This window comes from Felis catus, chromosome C2, assembly GCF_018350175.1.
Source record: "Felis catus isolate Fca126 chromosome C2, F.catus_Fca126_mat1.0, whole genome shotgun sequence".
Lineage (NCBI taxonomy): Eukaryota > Metazoa > Chordata > Mammalia > Carnivora > Felidae > Felis > Felis catus.
In genome coordinates this window covers 10713244-10736906 of record NC_058376.1, presented here as the reverse complement: position 1 = coordinate 10736906, position 23663 = coordinate 10713244, and the positions used below count along the sequence as shown (strand labels likewise).

At 50.0% G+C, this 23663-nt stretch overlaps 1 protein-coding gene across 1 annotated transcript in view; it reads left to right on the top strand.

The window, feature by feature from the left end:
- CLIC6 (chloride intracellular channel 6) overlaps positions 1-22354 on the top strand; it is a 44938-nt gene extending 22584 nt beyond the window's left edge. The window contains exons 2-6 of the mRNA XM_023238767.2: positions 12750-12859; positions 13411-13536; positions 14106-14212; positions 14771-14952; positions 22043-22354. Coding sequence (XP_023094535.2) covers positions 12750-12859; positions 13411-13536; positions 14106-14212; positions 14771-14952; positions 22043-22204 — 687 coding nt within the window. The 3' untranslated portion in view covers positions 22205-22354. The remainder of the gene's footprint in view (positions 1-12749; positions 12860-13410; positions 13537-14105; positions 14213-14770; positions 14953-22042) is intronic.
- The last annotated feature ends 1309 nt before the right edge of the window (positions 22355-23663 follow it).

The following is a 23663-nucleotide window of genomic DNA, read 5'->3' as shown; positions in this document are numbered from 1 at the left end:
TGAACAAATTGAGAAAAGCTAGATCAGGAGACTGCTAGAGATAATTAGAATTTTTTTTTTGTTTTTCATTCTGCTCTCCTACCCACTGTATTTCCTCCCTCCTCTCTGCATTGTTCTTCAGTGAGAATCGAGAAATACGTTACAAATCATAAATGGTTGTTTTCCTAACATGAGCGAAGCACACACAATTTTGCTGCTGATCTCAAGTCTGGATGCCTTTTTAAAAGCCATACCGTTCAGCTCCCAACTGTGTTTGGGACCTGGCTGTCGCAGTGCCTAGGACAGAAAGACAGTGCCCTCTTTGGTGGTTTTAATGTGGGGTCTAAGAGGGAACTCAAGGGTAGGGAGACCAGTGCATCCTAGTTTATCCAGGACTTTACTGTTTTTTTCTTCTAATAATTTTTAAAATGTTTTATTTATTATTTTTTTTGAGGGAGAGAGAGAGAGAGAGAGAGCATAAGCAGGGGAAGGGCAGAGAGGGAGAGGGGGAACAGAGGACCTGAAGTGGGCTCCAAGCTCTGCACTGACAGGCTGACAGCAGTGAGCCCGATGTGAGGCTTGAACTCACGAACCACGAGATCACAACCTGAGCTGAAGTTGGATACTCAATCGACTGAGCCACCCAGATGCCCCAGGACTTTACCGGTTTTAAAATAAAAAAATCCAGGTAGCCGGAAAACCCTGAGCGTCTGGCAGATCGGGAAGGTTAAGTCCCCTACAGGAGCGAAAAACTAACCTGTGACATTTTCCATCAGCACCTAGTTAGGGATGGATGGTGGGCACGTCTGAATGTGAAGGTGGACAGTCCGAATGTGCCTCTTAAGACCACGAGGGGGCGCCATCAGCCTCCTAAAATTGTTCCACAGCGTGCTGTTACAGAGGGCTTTTGAAAAGGCAGGTCCTAAAATCCGATGCGGGGCTCAAACTCATGACCTGAGCTGAAGTCAGCTGCTCAACTGACTGAGCCACCCAGGTGCTCCCAGGGCATGCATTTCTGATAGCCTTAACCCAGCTCCATTTTCTGTCCCGACCACAGTTTGTCCCTTGCATTTCTACCATGCATTTTCTGATTATTATGGATTCCCTTGAACCACCCCCAATGCTTACTGAAAGGAGATGGGGTAAAACTAACAGGCAGACCTTTACTCTGAGGAAGGACTTTGCTGGAGCTCCATTTAAACAGAGGCCAGTGTCCAGAGTGGGTAGACGAGGACGAACTCTGGCCAACTCGGGGCGGGGGGGTGGGGGGAGTGGGGAGCTCAGATCCTGCTGTGTGGCCTTGGGCAAGTTACTCTACCTCTCTGAGTCTTAGTTTTCTCACCTGTCAATGGAGATAGTAATGGGACCTACATCTAATAGGCTCGCAGTCAGGCTCTACATCTAATAGGCTTGCATTGAGTTAATCCGAGTCAAGTGTTTCGAACAGTGACTGGTAGAGTGTAACAGTGACGTTGGTTGTTACCAACAGCATCTTTGCTTTGCAACATAGCCACTCTGTTCGTGATGCCACTGGGAAAAGATTTGCAATCTGTGATCGTCTTCCGGACTCAGGCGAGTTGTTTTGAGAAAATGCATTCAATTATGTGTCTTCTTTTGAGATGGAGAGGTGGGACAGAAATTCTCAGGCAACACTTCCTGGCAGTACTGATCTGGCCAGTCTAAATCCCAGGAGACAGACGCTCCAGTGCTCCGGACTTTATCCCCAGCGGCTTCCGACTTCGGGGAGACTGGGGCGATTTCCCTGCTTGATGGAGGTTCTTACTTTTCCTTCTAATCCCAGGGGTTCTATGGAGGATGAGAGAGAAATGGTGGCCTTTGTCGAGAGCGATACAGGGATTTGCAGATGAGGAGATCCTGGTTTCTGGCCCGTTTCTGGGCCAGAGGTGGGCCGTTCGGGGGGTGGGTTTGCCCCGCAAACCCCACCGCTGATTTTAAACTGCTTCTCTTTCCCAAAGGTGCCCTAACAGCTGGGAGGGGAAAGCCTGCTCCTAGAGTAGCAGGCTCTGCAGAACTTGGTGAGTTGGCCAGGCTCGTGGTAGTTCCCGCCTCCTCCCCCCACCCCTGCAGGCCTCAGCCCCTGTTTATCTGTTCACTCTTCCAAGGACCTTATAGTTGCAAGATTTCAAGGTATCAGCTACCTAATCTGAGCGGTTGATTACATCAGCCTCTACTGATGTTCTGCCTAGGGAGGAGCAAAGCCCTGACTCTAGACAATCTGTGAGGACATTTATAATGTCGTTCCTCCCCCTAAAAAAAAAAGGCTCTCATCTGGGCACAGAGTATGGTGACCAGCTATTTATTCCAGCCCGCCTAGGGCTTGGAGGCGGGGGTGGGGGAGGGTGTGATGGTGCTGAATTTCCAGTTTGAAAATCAGGGCAGTCCTGGGCACACCAGGAGGAGTTTGTGACCCAGAGATCGTCATTTTGGGTGGGTGGGGAAGGGAGCCCCGTGACAGGCAGTCTGGGGGGAGATGCTTGAGGACAGAGGAGGCTGGCCGCGCTGCTGGCCCCGTGGGTGGGTGTTCTCGGGGAGAAGGAGTGGTTTCGCTGTCTTTAAAGGAACTGCAGGGGATGAGGAGTTTGCTAGAACTTCGGAGGACAGTGGCCGTTTGCTCCACCATGCAAATTTTTGTGGGGTTTTTTTTTTAGTGTTTATTTTTGAGAGAGAGAGAGATCGGGGGAGGGACAGGAGAGAGGGGGACAGAGGATCCGAAGCGGGCTCCGTGCTGAAGCAGAGGTGAGTTTTTATGAGGTGCCTTCCACAGGCCTGGCTCTGTGCTGTAGACTCTGGCGGGGGCATAGGCAGAACAGGAACAGTGTCACAGACACTGCAAGGGGCCAGGCAACCACCTGTTGTGCTCAGGAGGCTGACAGGGTCCGCCCGAAGGAATGCAAACCCACAGGAAACAATCCGTAAATAATCTGGTGCTCAGCCGGGCAGCACTGACTCCCCTGGGAGCAGAATTCAGCAGAGGGCAAAAGAAATGCCCAGCAGAGAGTCAGGGAAAGGGAGTCCCTACCTGTGGGGAGGCAGGAGTTGGATGGTAGCCAGGTGGCCCAAAGGTATTGTGGGAGGGTGACATGGGATAATTAAGAACACGGCAGTTGGCCAGAGAGAGAACAGCATTTGAGGAGAGTGATTAGCTTGACTGGTATGTTAGACAGTGGAAAGTGCCAGCCTTGAACACAAAACAGCCAGTTATTTCATCAGCAAAATGGGTGTATTCGGGAATGGCAGAGGGGTTGCGATTTGGGACATGCAAGCTATGGCAAAACCTCGGGTGAGTCTGGAGAACAAAGCAAAGGAACACTACGTTAGAGAGAAAAAGGAGGGACTTGCGAGGGACTGCTTTGAGCGAAATTCTGTTGGAGAAAAGTGCGAGTTCTGGGTGGTGACGGTTTCTCATTGGCTGAGTTGTGGCAGTCTCTCATTGGCTGAGTTGTGGCAGTTTCTCATTGGCTGGGCTGTTGCCGGGTCGAGAGAAAATCTTCTCCTGCTGAGTTAGTAAAGCTGGCTTCTTCCTGTGGGAAGGTGCAGGGGATACTTCTTCTATTGGGTCTGCAATGGAATTGGTTGGGCATGAGAACTTTTTTCTTTTTTTTTTTTTTTTAAGTTTATTTTGAGAGGGACAGAGAGAGAGAGAGAGAGAGAGAGAGAGAGGGAGACAGAGAATCCCAAGCAGGCTCCACAGGATCAGTGCAGAGCCTGATGCAGGGCTCGAACTCATGAACCTTGAGGTCATGACCTGAGCCTAAATCAAGAGTTGATGCTTACCGGACTGAGCCACCCAGGCTCCCTGGCATGAGAACGTTAAGGTTTCTTTTATTCAGGTTCACAAAAGGAGAAGAAAGAAGGAAGGAGGGTAGGGGCAACGGATGATGGAAAGTTTCTGTTTGTCAGGCATTGTTCTCTGTAACATGTAATTAGTTCTCACCCAACCTGAAGAGGTAGGTACTGTTATCCTTACGTTGTAAATGAAGACCGACCGAGCTGTAAGAGGTTGGGTACTTTGCCTTGGTCACACTGCTGGGAGAGCACTATAATGTGAATTTGCATTTGAACAACATTCCAGCAGCGTGATCTAAGATCTAAGGAAAATGGCATCTTGTCTGGGTGGTTCTGGAGATAGAAAAGATCAGAGGGGCTAGGATCCTTAGGCTGACAGACCAGCGGGAGACTGCTGCAGGAATTTGGGTGGGAGGCCCTGAGACCAAGGCAGGGGTGATTGCAAAGGAGGAGCCATCGCTGTGCTGGGGGACAGACTGATGTTCAGATAAAGGGTAGGAAAGACTGGGTTTCTATCTTGAGGACCGGGAAAGACGTTTGGGACCATTGCCTGGATCCAGTTTGGGAGGATAAGAGAAATCTTTGTTCACCTAATCTTGTCTATGTCTTAGGGCAAGTTACTTAGCCTCTCTGAGCCTCAGTTTCCTCCATCTGAAAAACGGGAGTAGGAAGTAGGCATCTTACAGGAGTTTGAGAGGATTAAATCCGATAATGGCTGTAAATGGTTGAGAACCATATTTAAAATCAGAGCAGGTGTTCAATGAGTATTTGCTCTTACCAGTTTTTTTTTTGTTGTTGTTGTTTTATTACAGCTTTTTTTTTAACGTTTATTTATTTTTGAGACAGAGAGAGACAGAGCATGAATGGGGGAGGGTCAGAGAGAGAGAGGGAGGCACGGAATCTGAAACAGGCTCCAGGCTCTGAGCTGTCAGCACAGAGCCCGACGCGGGCCTCGAACTCACGAACCGAGAGCTCATGACCTGAGCCGAAGTGGGACGCCTAACCGACTGAGCCACCCAGGCGCCCCTGCTCTTACCAGTTTTGCAAAAACGTCTGATTTTGGAAGACATTTCCTTCAAAAACATTCTCGTTCCACAAGGAAGTGATAGGCTCATTTGTTTCTCTCCTGCTTGGTTGTGATCATTTTTCTTCATTTGATCCGCAGCTCTAGCGTGCGGGACTTCAAATCCTGGGGGGGATTCTTCCCCAGCGTGGAATTCACGCTCTCCCGGTGACAGTGGACGAGAGACAGCTGGCAGGGCTCTTGTTTCCTTAGTGCCGACTGCAAAAGTCAGAAAGGAGACCGGCTTTAGCTTTTACGAGCAGAGACCTTGGGTGTCGTTTCTAGAAAAGACTGTTCCCTTGGGCTTGTCGGCCCTGCCGTCGGTCAGGGCGAGCACAGCTCTCCAGATGTTCTTTCCTCTGGACCTTTCCCCAAGAGGTAACTCCCCAAGACATGAGTGCCAGCCCCTTTGCATCCTGGCTGAAGATGTGTTTGCTTTTGCAATTAAGAAAACGACCTCAGTTGTTAATTTTCACTTGGAATACATAGAGGAGGCGTTACTTTTGGAGGGAAAAATATCTGTGGCTTTTTAAGGACTGTACAGTTTGGCATGAAAATCACACTAATGGAGCCTTGTTAAAAAGCTCCCTAAATTCCATAATTGTCTGATGCGCCCCAGTTTGGAGGAGTAATAATGCTGATGCTGCAGATGATAATGACAATAATAGCCGCCTTTCTTGGTGCCCGGGAGACCCGAGTGTATCACGCCAAGATCCTGCAAGGCATAGGCCTCCTTATCGCCGTTTTTAAAATGGAGAAACTGAGGCTCAGGGAGAACACATGAATTGCCCAAGGTCACACGGCCAGGGAGTGGGTCACAGCGGCTCTCCCTGGCTCCAAGGTCTGCTGCACTCATTCCCCTTGACCATACTGCCTCAAAATAGAAACTTCCACTGTCAGGCAAATGGAAAGAACTTTGTTTTTTTTGTCTTTTGTCTTTTGTTTGTTTTTTTTTGTTTTTTTGTCTTTGTTTGTTTGTTTTGTAACTGACAGGAGTATTCCAATCAGAAAGTCTCAGATCTCTTTAAATATTACATTTTAGGTCAAACCATTAGATCGAGAGACTTGGGGAAGACTTTACAGCGTAGCTCAGGCCCTCCCTCCCTCTCTCCTACCCCCTCACCCCCTCTCCCCCAGCCTCCCTGCCTCCAGCCCCCTTCTATTCTCCTCCCTCCCCTTAGCTGTCCCTCTTCACGGGTAATGTCATAGTGGGAAGAATTGGGAGCTTCTGGAAGGGAAAAGTTCAGAAAAGTTGGCTCAGAAAAAAGTGAGCGGGGAGGGGCTGGGAGGCACTTTCTGAAGCCGACCAGGCTGCAGGTGTATGGGAGCGACTGGACTCAGCACCGCCCCCACCCCGCCCCTGCCCCCCACCAGTCATTTTCTAGTGTTTACTGCATGTCAGGAACTCTGTCGGGGAGTGAGGATGGGTCTCTGACTCCACACACCCCCCTTTTCAAGGATTAGAGCGATCCTAGTCCCCCCCCTTCCCCGACTTCCAAATGGGAGCAGGAAAAGACCCAGTGGGACGCCTGATTTTGTACCATTTCCCACAAGGCTTTCTCCCTGGGAGGGGACAGTTTCCCCAGCCCAGCCCTCCAAATGGCAGGCCTCGGTGCAGACAGGGTGGGCATAGGCTGGGTGGCACGGGGAGCAGTCACCCACTCCCATGGTTGGCGCTTCTGGCTCTTTCTCTCTGGCGATGCCGTGTCCGGCCTTCCACTGGGGTCAGCTGCCACCAGAAGAGAGTCCCCGCCCATCCCTTCGACCACACTGTTCTTCTCAGAGGGTCAGGTGGCTGCCCACGGCCTCCCACTCACACTCTGCCTTCTGACCCCTGCCTCCTCTGGTCAACTACTGTTTGTGTTCCGCCGAAGTTCCTCCGGAACGCTGGAAACAGAACAGCCCGTCATTATTCACTGGTTTTCTCCAAATCCCTGTGACGGAGCCCCATGAGCTGTTCGCCCCCAAATCCCTCCTGGTTTCCCGCAGGGACTGGCATACCTCCCTGCACACAGGATGCTCATCCTGCCCTCTTTGGTTGAAAGCCGGCCGTCAGAACAGGGACAATTAGAATATTACTGATTTATTGCCTCTTCCTCTACCTTCTCCCTGTTCGCCCCAAGTGTCTTTCATTACATTTGGGTAGAGTAGGGAAAGCGCTTACTCTACAGAAGGTGTTTAAGGTTTAGGTCCACAGAGAATTTTCTAGAAAGAAGGTAGAGCCAGGGGTGGCCGGCTGGCTCAGTCAGTGGAGCATGCGACTCTTGATCTCAGGGTGGTGAGTTTGAGCCCCGTGCTGGGTGTAGAGATTGCTTAAAACTCAAACAAAATCTCAAAAAAAAAAAAAAAGGAAGCTAGAGCCAAATAGAGAATCAAGGTGGTGGGTGTGTGGCCTGCTCTGGAGGAAAGGAGGGGGCGGGTGCTGAGGAGCTGCTAACAGTACCTTGAAGGGGTGTCACCCCCGTGTCAGGTCTGGACCAGGATGCCAGGAGTCCATTTGGTCCCTTAAAGGCGGTGGCCGGGCAGGAGTCACTTTAGTGGAAGGTGGGGTGGGGAGGGTGTCCCTTACATGCAACCCCAATGCAACACCAGAGAGGTCAATTGCTGGAAGCAAAAAGCAGTGGAAGGAAATCTGCAACAAACAAACAAAAATGTCTTCATTCCCCACAGATTCTGAACGTGCCCAGGGTACGTGGGAGAGGTTCTAATTTGAAGAGGCCTGAGGTGAGGAGGGATTTTGAGTGTCATCTGGACCCTTCCGCCTCAAGCCCGGAGGGGCTCTGTGCCAGGGAGGCGGGCGCAGGCCAGGACCCGCAGGATCACAGAAATTCTCAAGGCCACAGGAACTTCTCGGCACGTGTCAGCGGCACTAATGTCTTCCTTTCGAGATTTCCCGTCACAGGTGCTCGGGAAAGTCGCGTTTGAAAGACAGATGTGCCATCCTGGGTTGTCCGGGTGCCTGGGTCTTCCCTGGAAACAAGACACTCCAATCTCTCAAGCTGCTTCACCTGATTTTTATCAGAAACGTATACGTCCAAGAATCTCCCCCTGCGGGCCGAGAAACCCTGCTGAGGCATTTTTTTTTGCCCAGAGTGTAATTAGCCCGAGAGAATTATCAGCAACGGAAAGTAGAACTTTATACCGTAACACGTCCCAATTACGGTGACCGTCAGTTATTCACTCCTACCGAATGAGGATTTATCCCATCATCGTGTCTGGTTAACGAACATGGACAAGACGACCCAGTGTTCCTCCCAGTGTTGCTCAATCCCGGGCTGTGAAGATGGCCTATCTCCGCCTTGATTTTGGCTGGCGCGTCCCAGCACTGAAGCACATTAAAGTAATCAAGTCAGGCAGCAAGGCATCTTGGGAACTCCCACCACGTTCCCGTGACCCCCTTCATTTACGACAGACCGAGACAGGGAAGTGTTTTCAGAGCTATTTAAGATGAGACGTCCCTGCCTATGTAAATCCTGTGTTGGCAGCTGGCTGATTCGCAGAAACAACTGGCAGCTTCCAGTTCACTAGCCGTGCTGGCTTGTGACAGTCCTGTTTGGAGGTCACACGGGGATGGGGGGGGCAGAGTGCACTTGTGGCTTCCCTCACTGCCTTCCAAGCTCTGGGCCCCGTGGCCTGCAGGCCGCTGCCCCCCCGCCCCCCCAGCCACACGTCTCTCTTAGGTTTGTGCAGTTCTAGAAAGGAACCTGTTACCAGGTTTCTGTGTGTGCAGAGCTAGGTGACAAAGGCAGGCTTTACTTTTTTTTTTGGATGTTTTAATTTTATTTGAGAGAGAGAGAGAGAGAGAGAGAGAGAATATGAGTGGGGGAGGGGCAGACAGAGAGGGAGACACAGAAGCAGGCTCCAGGCTCTGAGCCATCAGCCCAGAGCCCGACCCGGGGCTCAAACTCACGGACCGCGAGATCATGACCTGAGCCGAAGTCGGACGCTCAGCCGACTGAGCCACCCAGGCGCCCCAGGTTTTACTTTTAAAGAATGTATTATCGCTTCTGATCCCTTTACTCTTCCTGAAGAAGGAGGTGGCCGGAAGGACAATTTCGGGGGCGGGGGTGGGGGGAACGCCGACCTGAGCTGGGGACAATGCAGAGACGGAGCTAGGCAGAGACCCGGGCGACGGAATTCTGCCGCAGCAGAAAGCAGCCTGGTGCAGACGGGCCTGTTCCCAGACTTGGAGTTCTTTGTCAAGGTGAGCTGCGTCCACGCACCAGTGACGGCAGAGACGCACGGGCTCAGCAGGGATTTTGCCGCATTCAGGATGAGTTATAACAGGATCTCCGAGGTTAGAGAGACAAGGGAGAGAGAGAAAGGAGACGGTTACCCCACTCCACAGAACTTATCTTAGACTTTACTGTGCTTACTGTAACCACTATAAAAATAAGAGGTTTAGAAGCTGCCAGCGAGTCAGGACTGGCCAAAATATGTGGCTCTGTGTCCTTGTGATTTCATGTCCCCCCACCCCCCCCCCGTTGGCTTGATTCTGCCCAAACCTGCAGTGGTGAAGAAAGAAAGCGCCATGATTTAAGAGGTCCTTGCAGCGAGCCGCTGGGGGTTTATGTAACTCAGCTCTGCTAGCTCGTCTTGTTCCAGAACAGAGTGAGGAGGGGCTGGGTTGGCCTTCAAAATGGCCTTGGTGGGGGAGGTGGGGGTGGGGGGGACCCCGAGGCAGGGAAGGCGGTCCAGCAGGGTGCTGTTTCAGGGCCCACCTGCTGGGGACTTGCAATGACCACTCGATGGGGGTGTCCTGACTGGCCACCTCACCACCCCTCCAGCTCCCGAAGCTTCAGGCTCCAGGTGGGGGAGTCCCCAGCCTCTTCTCCCTCATAGGTGGACAGGCCAGCACATGCCCGGAGGGGGAGGGAGAGTGCAGGGGCTGGACAGGTGTGAAGAGAGTGCTTGGAGCTTAGGGGACTCTGAATTCAGTGCTCTGAGTCTGTGGGTGCCATTTTACGGGCACGATGTCTGCCTTCCTGGATCCCTGGCCACCAGCATGACATCATCTTGGGCGAGCTTGTTAGAAATTCATATTTTCCCGGGCCCCAGGCAAGACTTACTGACTCCAACTCTCTGCAATTTTTTTTAATTAATATTTTTACTTAAAAAAAATAACTGTTGAAGTAACGCATGCAGTCAAGTAACCCCATGTTAAGACTCCGCCATGTGAAATCAAAGAGAATGAAATCTTGCCGTTTGCAACAACGCGGATGGAACTGGAAGGTATTCTGCTCAGTGAAATTAGCCGGAGGCAGACAAATATCATATGACTTCATTCATGTGTGGAATTTAAGATACAAAACAGACGAACAGAATGGAAAGGAAGCAAAAATAACATAAAAACAGGGAGGGGGACAAAGCATAAGAGACTCTTAAATGCAGAGAACCAACTGAGGGTTGCTGGAGGGGTTGTGGGTGGAGGGATGGGCCAAATGGGTAAGGAGCATTAAGCAGGGCACTTGTTGGGATGAGCACTGGGTTTTATATGTAAGGGATGAATCATTGGATTCTACTCCTGAAATCATTATCGCACCATATGCTAACTAACTTGGAGGTAAATTAAAAAAGGAAAAAGAAGGGGCGCCTGGGTGGCACAGTCGGTTAAGCATCCGACTTCAGCCAGGTCACGATCTCGCGGTCCGGGAGTTCGAGCCCCGCGTCAGGCTCTGGGCTGATGGCTCGGAGCCTGGAGCCTGTTTCCGATTCTGTGTCTCCCTCTCTCTCTGCCCCTCCCCCGTTCATGCTCTGTCTCTCTCTGTCCCAAAAATAAATAAAAACGTTGAAAAAAAAATTAAAAAAAAAAAGAAAAAGAAAAAGAAAACAAGACTCTGCCACTTGAATACACCCGTGTAGCCACCACCGCCTTCAAGATGCAGGACATTTCTGGCACCGCGAAGTCGCCCTCCTATCCCTCCCAGATGAGAGTCCCCTCCAGGGACAGCCACTCTTCTCACTCCCGTCATCTAGAGAAGCTTGCCTGTGTCTGAGCTCCTTTGAGTCGGCTTTCTTCCTCTCAACACTATGTATATGGGATTCATTCACATTGTTGCTTATACTAATAGCTGAATTTTCCCCGTTGTGATGTAGCGTCCTATTGTACGAATATACTACAGCTTCTCTACAACGAATGGATAAGTTGTAGTATACAGATATTTTTTAGTATTTCTGTCTTTTATTTACTTATCAATGTTTATTTATTTTTGAGAGAGAGATAGAGAGAGAGACAGAGTGTGAGCGGGGGAGACGCAGAGAGAGAGGGAGACGCAGAATCTGAAACAGGCTCCAGGCTCCAAGCTGTCAGCACAGAGCCTGACGTGGGGCCCGAACTCACGGACTTCAAGACCGTGACCTGAGCCGCAGGCAGACGCTTAACCGACTGAGCCACCCAGGCGCCCTTACTCGTTCTACTCTTGATGGCATCCGGCTTGTTTTCAGGTTTTGGCTGTTCTACCAAAGCTGCTAAGAACATTCCTATGAGTGTCTCTCGTGAATCGCTGGGTCCTCGCATTTACGCTTACTTAACGTTGGGAGGTTAGTGCCAAACACTTCTCCAAGGTAGTTGTGCTGTTTGCACTCTGGGCAGCAGTGAATGGCGGGTCAGTTGCTCTGCACCCTTGTCCACACTTGGTGGCGTCAGACCTTTTCATTTTGGCCATTTGTGTGGCCCCGTCCCTCCGTGGCTTTGCTTTGCGTCGCTCTGTTGCCTAAACATGTTAGGAACATTTTCATGTGCTTATTGGCCCGTTTGGGTTTCGTCTTTGGTAACGGGGCCGATCTTTGATTGAAAATTGGGGGTCTCTTCCCCTCTTGATTTCTAGGGCCGTGTGGTTATTAGCAACCCCTCCGGGTGACTTAAGCACCCCACCTCTCCGAAGGTCCGGCCTTCTCGCATCCCTCTTTCCCTTTCTTCAGTCCCCAGGCCAGCAGCTCACTTCCTGCCTCGAATCCTCCTGGGACGCATGTTGCAGACACAGTGCGGTCTCCTCCACCTTCTCTTAACTGCGCGTGGCAGGGATGGGCCTCTCGGATTGACCGTGGCTGTGTCACCGAGGTCTGGCTGGGTGCAGTGCTTGCGGTCTGGAGATGTGAGGAGTACGGCGAAGCCCCCTCCTTGCCTTTTCCAGCAGGATTTTGTTAGCGCCACGAGCTGGTCAGGGACGTGCGGCCTGGTGGGGAAAGATGGCAGGAGACAGAAGGGTTTTGGACCTTCCTTTGTTGGCCTTGCTTCTAGCCCTCCGTTTCCCAGGGCTTGGGTAGCCGGGCGTCTCCTCTGTCTTCTCCACCCCCCGTGCCTTCCTTCTCGGCCACGAGCCCACGAGGAGGAGGACGTGTGTTCCGGACGTGTCTGCCTGTGTGTGGGAGAGGCGTGTGTGGGTGTGACCTGCTCTGGGTCACTGGGGAGCGGCCGCCCCACCCTCAACACCTTCTCAGTACGAATGCTTCCCATGTTTCTGCCACCCCATGAGCCAGAGGAGGGGACATCAAGGGGTGACAGTGTCCAGGAGGGTTGGTGTCTCGGGGGGAGAGTCTGCTGGCGTGTTTCCAAGCTGGAGCATCCTGGAAAGAGCACGTCTTTCCTTTGCACCTTTGGTGACAAGGAGAGTTCCCGCCTGCCTGTCCTTCCCTGTGGGAACCGTGCTGCTCAGAGGCCCAGTGTGGCAGGAAGGGGTGAGCGGCGGGAAGGAAGAAGGAAATGCTCCGTGAAGCCTGTTCGGCTTCACCCCGAGGGGGTGGCCGACTGGCTCAGAGGCTGAGTGAAATGGCCCCGGAAGGGTAGTGGCAGTGTCGTGACCACCAGCGCAAGTTTGTAGCGGGTTTGTGCCATGCCTTGCGGAAGCTGGCGCTTAGAATTGCGAGCCTCGCTCTGATAACGATTTCTTTTCCCGCCTAGGCTGGCTACGATGGCGAGAGTATTGGGAATTGCCCCTTTTCCCAGCGCCTCTTCATGATTCTCTGGCTAAAGGGCGTTATATTCAACGTGACCACAGTGGACCTGAAGAGGTAAGAGGAGGTTTCCACGTTGTTGAGACTGGCCCTGCCACGTCCACCCCACCCCTGCCCCCGCGCACGTCTTCCCACCCACTCACACCCCACGCTCCCATAACCCCCACACACGCCCCGCACTCACACACTCCTAGAGCCCACAGGCGACATCGCGGCGTGTCCATCCACATCGGGCCCCGAACTGAAGCCCGGGTGTGGGCTCGTCAGTAATTACAGGACCCGCTCAGACATAACCAGGGAGGAGTTGGGGGCACCGTTAAGGAACCTGCTCCCCAAGCTCCTGGTCAGCTGAGCACCTCTCCAAAGCCCGTGTGAGCAGCTCTCCTGTGACCCACGGGGGAGAGTTGGCTTTCTTACCTCTGCGCCCAGACAAGAGCCACGCTTTCACTGTCGGTAGGACGTCTTGGGAACCCATGGTCTCCCTTGAACTTCTCAAGGGCTGCTCCTCGTAAACCCGGGAGGACGCGGCTAGGCTTTGGGGGAACGGATTCAAACCTTGGCGACCGTTCACAAAAGCTGCCGCTCCCCTCCCCCTCCCCCCCCACCAGGAAACCCGCAGACCTGCAGAACCTAGCCCCCGGAACAAACCCTCCCTTTATGACTTTTGATGGTGAAGTCAAGACGGATGTGAATAAGATCGAGGAGTTCTTAGAGGAGAAATTAGCTCCCCCGAGGTAGGCCTCATAAAACCAGCATTCACCGTCTGATCGTCCCTTTGCCCCTTCGCAGACAAGCCTGAAACTCGTGGCTTCGTGTATTTGGTTTTCTGCGGCCGTGGTACGTCCGTCCTTCCTTAGCCGTGCCGCGGTGTGCCGCAGAACACGCAGCAGCAGCAGAAGCCTTGGGCGACGGTGGCCCGGGTCTCTTTGCTTCATTTGCACCTGCGGTGGGGCAATTAGGGTTTGGCAGCAGGAAGCGGGGAGGAGGCGGGCCGATGTCGCATGGGTTGGCCACTTCTTAGGTCTGCGGCTGGGAGGGGAAGGAGTGCACGTTAGCGTGTGATGTCGCGGGGCGCCGGATCTAGAAGGGAATCTTCTAGCACAGTTGGAGGTGCGGGTGGGCGGCCGTGTCCCGGGAGAACAGCAAAGGCCTTCTCCCCAGACTGTGCGGCTGCCACACCTTGAACACAAAGAGATTAGAAAACCATCCGAGGGGGAAGGTTTTTCACTTTTACATCCACTCAGAGAAAGACATGTTTGCCGCCCCCCGTTATCTGTGCTATTCCAATTCTGAATTTTTCAAGGTACCCTAAGCTGGGGACCCAACACCCTGAATCTAACTCTGCAGGAAATGACGTGTTTGCCAAATTCTCGGCATTTATAAAAAACACCAAGAAGGATGCCAACGAGAGTGAGTACCTGCCGTCTTCCTGTTCAATGCTCTCCACCTGGGGTGCCCCTCGGCCTCTGGCGTGGCTTCTTGGGAATTCTTACTGATTTCCCTGGGGGTAGGGGTGTCTAGAAATCAGGAAAAAGTACCTTCGACGTAGAATCTGCACGTGCGTTTCAAGAGGTCAAATGCTTCCCCTGGAGGTTGGGAGCCCAGAAAACAATAAGTTTAGAGGCGAAGAATCACCGCCAGGAATTCCCCTGCCGGACCGCGGGAATCCGTTTCAATGAAGCTTCTGCCACTGCTTACCTCATTATGGGCCTCCCATAAAAAGTTTTGAATAAACGGATGAGTTCTAGAAGGAGCAGTGTTGTGTAGACAGCAGAAGTATTTTCCAGGGAGGAGTGAGTCCTTTATTCAGATCTTAGACGTCCACATCCTTCCCTCCCAGTTCCCCAGTGCGGCCCAGCCATGTGTCGGGAGGGAGAGGAGATCAACTCCTTGTTTCGTGTCGAGAGAAAGGTAACACTAACTCATACGGCTGGCTTATCTTGGTCATTTCTGGCCTTTCTCTTTTAGTTTATGAAAAGAACCTGCTAAAGGCTTTGAAGAAGCTGGATGATTACTTAAATAGCCCTCTGCCTGATGAAATAGATGCCTACAGCACTGAGGATGTTGTCGTTTCTGGAAGGAAGTTCCTGGATGGGGATGAGCTCACGTTGGCCGACTGTAACCTCTTACCCAAGCTCCACATTATAAAGGTTTGACGTTCCTCCTACCGTAGCTGCTGAACACACGGATGGGGCCTTATTTTATTTCGGCCAGACATTGAAGCAATCTAAAAGGCAGACTCCTGAATTAAAGAGTCCGTTGGTTTCTGTTCGAGGTGGTCAAATCCCAGACGTCAGATACATGGACATTCTCAGATATGCTTTAGGTAGTCTCAAGAAACTTCTGGGAAGTTGGGCCCCACCCCTCCATCCTCACTGCTTCTCATTTCAAGTCTTGCCCCCACGTCCTAAAGAAAAGTTATATGAGAACAACTTGAGGGCAACATTGATTATACCTGGCATTTAATGCTCGAGGTTTGGAGACAATGCATGGAATCTGGGAGCAGTGCAGTGTGAATTCAGTTGTTGGTGATAGAAACAGTTCTGTCTGGGGATGGCAGACATGTGTCTTCTCAGCTCTTTTTTTAAAAAAAAATTTTTTTTTCAACGTTTTTATTTATTTTTGAGACAGAGAGAGACACAGCATGAATGGGGGAGGGGCAGAGAGAGAGGGAGACACAGAATCGGAAACAGGCTCCAGGCTCTGAGCCATCAGCCCAGAGCCCGACGCAGGGCTCGAACTCCCGGACCGCGAGATCGTGACCTGGCTGAAGTCGGACGCTTAACCGACTGCACCACCCAGGCGCCCCTCTTCTCAGCTCTTAATATCACCCCCCTACAGCTAGGGAGCAGCTCCTTGGCCGGGCCTCTGCTAGATTTGGCATCCTGTCTTGCCAGATAGTTGAACAGGAAATCAGCATTGTGGGTCATATATGTTAGGGTTTAAAGTCTCCCTAGACCAGTGGTTCTCCACCATTAGCAGGCATAAGAATTATTTGGGGAGCTTTCTAGAATTGCAAATCCCGCAGTCCAGCCTCTGGTCTACTAAATCAGAACTTCTAGGGGTGACCTGGAGATTCCAAAGTAGATGGCCCTACCCCTGGCCTCTGGAGTTATGGTGGTCTCTAAGTAGTGCCCCCAGCCTTCACGTCTCATCAGTTGTTATTATCATTATCACCACTGCAATGTTCTTGACCCTCAGTAGCCTCAGAGGCCCCAGGAAGAAACCCAAGCCTTGTTCTGAGGCATCTTGATGATTAAAATCCCCTCAAGTTCAAACCTGGGTCCTCGGTATAAAGATGGGGGAGATGGGCAAGAGGGGGATACAAGTCAAGGACCCTGTAATTTCATAACTCATGTAATTGCCAGTTAGAAACTCACAAATGAGGATCACATAATCTGTGGTGCTGATGCTCCTGTAGGCTACCAGATGCCCCTGGTTGTCTTGCCTTTCCTTCCTGTATTTTCCTCTTCCTTCCTGATTCCTTTCCCAACTCTTGTCCCATTTCTCTTCCTTCTTCTCTCTTCCTTGTGGGGCTTGAGGGATACCAACTTGAAATCCAAGCCTTGGAGATGTGGCTGAGCCCTCAAGCGCATGTTTCTTTCAATAGCTTTGCCAGGTTCCCGGCATCTAAAATGTAACGAAAGCATCTCAACTGGTCGAAACCTCCTCTATTTGGGAGCCAGTTTCCAACCAGATATTCACATAGTTGCGTTTTGGTTTAGTCCCTTTAGCGAACGCGTTGTAGTCATTGCCATGACCAGTGTAGCCTCACAGCAGTACGTGGAGGTTGGGGGAAGCAGGAGAGATGCTCCAGCCGTTCAGCACTGATTGCCACTTGTTCGTCTCCTATGAGGAAAGAGTATTTTAGATTTCGGTAGAACTAAAAGGGGGAAACTTGAGAGGAAAATAAAACAGCCCATGGCTCCAATATTTGACCCGAGAGCCAAATCTTCCAAAGCCATTGGACATCCAAAATACCAAAATAGCTTAATAATCTTTCAGGATGGAATACCTTCTGAAAGGAAATGAGACTCCGTCTAAAAGAATGTATGATAAAAGATGAGAGAGTAAAGGAATTTTTCATCTATTCTCCTTCTTAAAACCCAACACAAGCAATAGGAAAAAAACAGAGCAAAGCTTCGTCTTTCATAAAACTGGACTGGGACAGGATACCAGTTCAGAGACTAAGAAACGTTGTCCGGTGTGAGGTGTCACAGGGCTGAGGCAGGTTTCTCTCTATCTTTTTTTTTTTTAATTTTTTTTCAACGTTTATTTGTTTTTGGGACAGAGAGAGCCAGAGCACGAACGGGGGAGGGGCAGAGAGAGAGGGAGACACAGAATCGGAAACAGGCTCCGGGCTCCGAGCCGTCAGCCCAGAGCCCGACGCGGGGCTCGAACTCCCGGACCGCGAGATCGTGACCTGGCTGGAGTCGGACGCTCAACCGACTGCGCCACTCAGGCGCCCCAGGTTTCTCTCTCTCTTTAGTGAAGTTCAGGTTTCTCTAAAAGTAAATAGTCCAGTCTTGAAATGCCCAACCCAGACTTCTTTGAGGACCGGGGCCATGAGAAGCGCAGCGGGAAACGGCCCCACGCAGATCATTTTCCATCCGAGGTCTCCGGGGAGGCAGAGTTGAAGGAGGAACCATGCAGAGGCGTCATCTCTGTGTCCTGCCGTCCATCCCCTAATCTGAAGGAACAGGGAGAGGAGATGGAGAGAGGGAATGTGCTTTTGCCTGCTGAGCAGAGGAAAGAAACAGTCCTGGAACCCATCAAAAGAGAGACTGTAAATTTCCTGAGCTTTATTTTTAGCCGTGGTGACCTCCTGCCTAATCTGAGAGCCTCGGAGTGGAGGGTGTCCTAACTCTAACCTTGACTCTGACCTTGACCCTAACCCTAATTTGTCTGTGGAGCGGCGCATAGAGCAGTGTTTGGTGAGAGAGTGTTTGAGGGTAAACATCCAAATTGGTCTTCCAGCTACCCTGTCTCACTCTCTTTGCCCTCCACAGTATTTTTAAGAAGTGATAACTCCGGGGGCGCCTGGATGGCTCAGTCGGTTGAGCAGCCGACTTCGGCTCAGGTCACGATCTCGAGGTCCGGGAGTTCGAGCCCCGCGTGGGGCTCTGTGCTGGTGGCTTGGAGCCTGGAGCCTGTTTCAGATTCTGCGTCTCCCTCTCTCTCTCTGCCCCTCCCCCGCTCGTGCTCTGTCTTTCTCTCTCTCTCTCAAAAATTAAACATAAAAAAAAAGAAATGCTAACTCCAGTAGATCTGCCTTATTAAAAGACGATTAATAACCAGAAAGAATCCAAGTGGGACCTCTATGTGGACAGAGATGATCAACAGGGAGAGGGGAAAAAAGAAAGAGAAGGCACAGAAAAAGGAAAAGGCAGGTGAGAAACACATTTCTGATGAAACACTGCTCCAGTAGATGAGAATACATTCGAGTCAGATACTTCTCTGTGGCCTCTGACACATGAAAAAGAACACGGATCTTTCGAGAAGAAGCTCAGAGACAGGAACAAGATATCAAAAAAAATATATAATATCACAGGGGACATGAAAATCATGAAAAAATCCCCAAACCCTTAAAGACAAATGAAGTAACTTCAGGGGCACCTGGGTGGCTCTGTCAGTTAAGCGTCGGACTTCAGCCCAGGTCATGATCTCGAGGTCCGCGAGTTCGAGCCCCGCGTCAGGCTCTGTGCTGACCGCTCGGAGCCCAGAGTCTGCTTCAGATTCTGTGTCTCCCTCTCTCTCTGCCCCTCCCCTGCTTGCGCTCTGTCTCTCTCTGTCTCTCAAAAATAAATAAATGTTAAAAAAATTTAAAAAATAGCTTCCGAAATAAGGTACATTTAAGCGAGACATAGAACAAGACATTGCAGAAATTCGTCAGGGGTCTGGAGGGTAAGCCCTAGAACAGTTTCCAAAATTGAATGGACAAACACAGGGTTAAAATTCTCAGCAATTTCCCAGATGTATATAATCAGGAGCCAGAGAACAGGAAAGGGAAAAGAAAAGAAAAGAAAAGGAAAGGAAAGGAAAGAAAAGAAGGGAAAATTTATTTTGGACTAAAGGATGATCTGAACCTTCAGTTTAAGCAACATGCCATGTTTGGAAAAATATAGTCCAGAATAATCAACACACGATGACATACCTGATAAATTACTGAACTTTAGGGGTCAGATAGGACACTCTGGGTGTCCAGACCATAATAATAATAATAGCAGTAATATTAGTAATAAATAGTACAGCCATCTCCAGGGGGAAGAAATCCAGACTTGCTTCTTATGTCTTGATGACCACATTAAAACCAGAAAACAGTGGTTTAATAGTTACAGAGACTTAAAGGAAAGAATGCGTGATGTAAGAATTTCCTATCCAGGTTAATTGTTTTTAGCTGGGCTTCTGGTCTTAACAAATTAAGTACTCCTGGGCTGTTTTTTTTTTCTTTTTAAAATAAAGTTTCTTTATGATGAATATAGTAATAAAATGATACTGAAAGTAAGAACCCCGGAACAGAGAAGGTGGGTGGTTAAAAGGGTTGATGATAAACATAGAACCTACTTAAATCCAAAGACAGAACTAAGACCAAACAATGTTATAATAGTTACAGAACAGAATCAGAACATAGTCAACTTGGATGTTTTTACAACCAATGGAAGGGAGATAAGGAAGAAGAAATAGGGAACACTGTAGTTGTACTAATTTCCTTATTTGTCATAATCAGGAGTGAGTAGATATCATCTAAACTTGACAAGTCAAGAAACAGAGAATCTCTGTTATTTAAAGCTATGTAGGGAGAGAGACCGAGGACAAGTCGGGGAGGGGCAGAGAGAGAGGAAGACACAGAATCTGAAGCAGGTTCCAGGCTCCGAGCTGTCAGCATAGAGCCTGATGTGGGGCTTGAACTCGTTAAAAAAAAAAAAAAATCGATAAAATTATATAGGAAACCACAGGAAGAGTTAAAACAGACCATAAGCTTCGAAGTTACCAGAAAAAGAAACATACACAAACACAGAAATAAACACAGAAAGACAGAAAACAAAGTATTAAATTCAGAAAATGTACCACAAAAAGATCACTTCTATAGGAGGCAGACACTTAAAAAACTTGCTCAGAGGGGCGCCTGGGTGGCTCAGTCGGTTAAACGTCCGACTTCGGCTCAGGTCATGATCTCACAGTTCGTGAGTTCGAGCCCCGCGTCAGGCTCTGTGCTGACAGCTCGGAGCCTGGATCCTGCGTTTCCTTCTCTCTCCGCCCCTCCCCCACTTGTGCTCTGTCTCTATCAAAAATAAATGTAAAAAAATTTTTTTTTTAAAAAACTTTCTCAGAAATGTTAAAAATTAGGAGTGCCTGGGTGGCTCAGTCGGTTAAGCTTCTGTCTCCGGGCTTTGGCTCAGGTCGTGATCTCACAGTTCATGAGATGCAGCCCGGCATCAGGCTCTGTGCTGGCAGCGTGGAGCCTGCTTGGGATTCTCTCTCTCCCTCTCTCTGCCCCTCCCCCGTGTGTGTGTATGTGTGTGTGTGTGTGTGTGTGTGTGCATGCTCCCTCTCTCTCTTTCAAAATAAGTAAATAAACGTTAAAAAACTGTTAAAATAAAAAAAATAGGCAAAGATAAACCAGGAGTAATAAATAAAATAATATGTAAAAGGAATTCTTTTTAAAAAGATTTTTTTTAAGTTTATTTATTTTTGACAGAGAGACAGAGAGAGAGAGAGAGAGAGAGAGAGCATGAGCGGGGGGAGGGGCAGAGAGAGATGGAGGCACAGAATCCGAAGCAGGCTCCAGGTTCTGAGCTGTCAGCACAGAGCCCGACATGTGGTTCGAACTCACAGATCGCGAGATCATGACGAACTCACAGATCGCGAGATCATGACCTCAGTGGAAGGTGGATGCTTAACTGACTGAGCCACCCAGGCGCCCCAAGGAATTCTTAACATTAATATCCCTAAAGCTGAATTGAAGCAAGATATTAAACGATTGCGGAGGGTTTCTGACAGGCATCTGGTCTTATTTTGCTGCATCAGTGGCTTCTAGCCTGCAAAATCTGTATCATCAGGTCCCAAGGTCTTCTAATTTGTGTGAAGTCCCATATTCAGTTCATCCACACATCCCAGAAACCAATGCAACAGGAGGCAAGGCAGCAGAACAGGCCTTTGTGGCTCTGGGTTCCTGTTCGGGGATGAATTGCACCACCTCCCCCACCCCCATTCATATGTTGAAGTCCGAATCCCCAGCACCCCAGGACATAACCTTATTTGGAAATGGTTCGTTAAGATGAGGTCGTAGTGAAGTAGAGTGGGACCCCTATCCAATAGGACTGGTGTCCCTATAAAAAAAAAAGGTAATTTGGACACAGAGACACACAGAGGGAGAAACTACCAGAAGCTGGGGAGAGAAGAGACCTTTCCCTAGAACTTCCAGAGGGAATATGTCCTGTTGACTCCTTGATTTTGGAGTTCTGGCCTCCAGGAGCGTGACAGAAGAAGCTTCTGTTGTCCTAAGCCACCCTGATTGTAGTACTTTGTCACAGTGGCCCCAGTTAACTGAAAGCGTCTCCCACAGTATCACCCTCCTTTGTGGCGAATTCCCCAACGGGGCCCCTGGAGCCAGAGGAAGCATCCCCCACTGTTGTGGTTCCCATGATGCTCACTCTCAATTGCCCTGTCCTCACATCTGTCGTTTCCGGGAGGACAAGGATTTGTGTCCATTTGTTGACAATGAGGTGATGTGTTCAGTGACAGAATGATGGAAGTCTGTAGAAATAATATGCGCGGATATCTGGGATTTCAGGAGGTGAGGCTCAGCAAGTAGGAAAAAGGGAGCATTTCACGGTGATCCCGGCACAACCTAAAGGGAAGTACTTCACGAATCCTTAGGCACCAAATAACACAGCAAGCAGAACACACAAAGTCAAAACTGCCGGCAACACGAGGAGAAGTCCACCAGAGTAGAGACCGAATTCGCACCAGTGGATCCCAATTCATCTGGGATAAATTGGTGGGCAGGGCTGTGTGGAGTCGCTGTTTTGAGCCCAGTACTTTCATGAGCTTTCCCATCGCCCGCGTGCCCTATGCAAGGTTGACGTGTAATTTGGGGTAACCTGACTGGCTTTAGGAAGCATGCGTCAGGACTCGAGAAAGAGAATGCATCACACACCTCCAAAGAATGGATTGTCTGATCTGATGGCCTACACGAGTGGGTTTTTCCTTTGCTGATTATTTCCTCTTGATTTGCAGATCGTGGCCAAGAGATACAGAGATTTTGAATTTCCTTCTGAAATGACTGGCATCTGGAGATACTTGAACAATGCTTATGCTAGGGACGAGTTCATGAATACGTGTCCAGCCGACCAGGAGATTGAACATGCGTATTCAGATGTTGCAAAAAGAATGAAGTGAGGCTGTCTTATTTCTCAGTGGTACGAGCGAGGCTGTGATGAGAATGTATTCTTTGTGGGGCGCCTGGGTGGCTCAGTCGGTGGAGCGTCCGACTCCGGCTCTGGTCACGATCTCACGGTTCGCGGGTCGGGCTCCGTGCTGACAGCTCGGAGCTTGGAGCCTGCTTCGGATTCTGTGTCTCCCCCTCTCTCTGCTCCTCCCCCACTCACTCTCTGTCGGTCTCTCTCTCAAAAATAAACATTTACAAAATTAAAAAAAAAAAAGAATGTATTCTTTGTGAGTGGTCTTTTGTTTTCCTTCCAATAGCCATCGTGCCCATATTTTAATAACACCATATCGTAGTGAGATCCACTCGACCCAGATGATACATGGCCTTGTGACTTGTCAACTCACTTGTGTATCTGAATAATACCAGTATCTATTGTGACGCATACCAGTTGTCCAGTTGACATTAACTTACTTCTTTGGCATTCGCGGACAGAATGCAGGACCGTAACCCACGATGTTGGGGCATGTGATTTTGAGTTTCCAGTTTCTTTTAAGTTTTTTTTTTTTAACGTTTATTTATTTTTGAGACAGAGAGAGACAGAGCATGAACAGGGGAGGGGCAGAGAGAGAGAGGGAGACACAGAATCTGAAACAGGCTCCAGGCTCCGAGCTGTCAGCACAGAGCCCGACACGGGGCTCGAACTCCCGGACCGCGAGATCGTGACCTGAGCCGAAGTCGGCCGCTTAACCGACCGAGCCACCCAGGCGCCCCTTGAGTTTCCAGTTTCAAAGCAAATTAGATGTGGGTTCAATTCCTCCTTCAACTGTTAAAAAATTGGTCTGTCCCTGATAGTTTTCATAGTCATATACAGCTTATTCCTCTCCCCCAAAATAGGAGTTTAAGTTTCTTCAGAATGAAAAGATTGTTTCTGTAGTCACACGATGATACATGCCTATTTTAATATTTTAAAACGATGTCAGAGAGTCTAAGGAAGAAAAACCATCGCCTAAAATTTCACTCCACCTAAATAACTGCTAATAACTTGTTGGTGAACCTCTTCCCGTTTGTTAGTCTCTCACAGACACTCGCACGGCATACGACTCCACTCACATGAACTTGGTGATGGGACATGTTAGTAATGCCTTGATGATCATCCACAGAGGACGTAAGACACACAAAAGGTTCGGCACTGAAGGGCTGCTGGAGGATGCTTGCGAACAGGTTTCACAGGTGGAGAATTGGAGTCCAGAGACCTGCAAGGACCCACAGGGACCAGTGGGGACCGGGAGCCGTGGGGCGTCCCTTCTCTGCCTTGTTTCTGCCCTGGTGATGCCAGCTGCCTCTGGGTTCAGGGCAGACAGGAGAGGAGAGGGCCAATCATGTGTCTTTTGTTCCAGTTTCCTTTCCGATGCCTTCTCTCGCTCCCCCCACCCCACTCAGGAGACCCCCCGACTCATGAGGTGCAGCTCA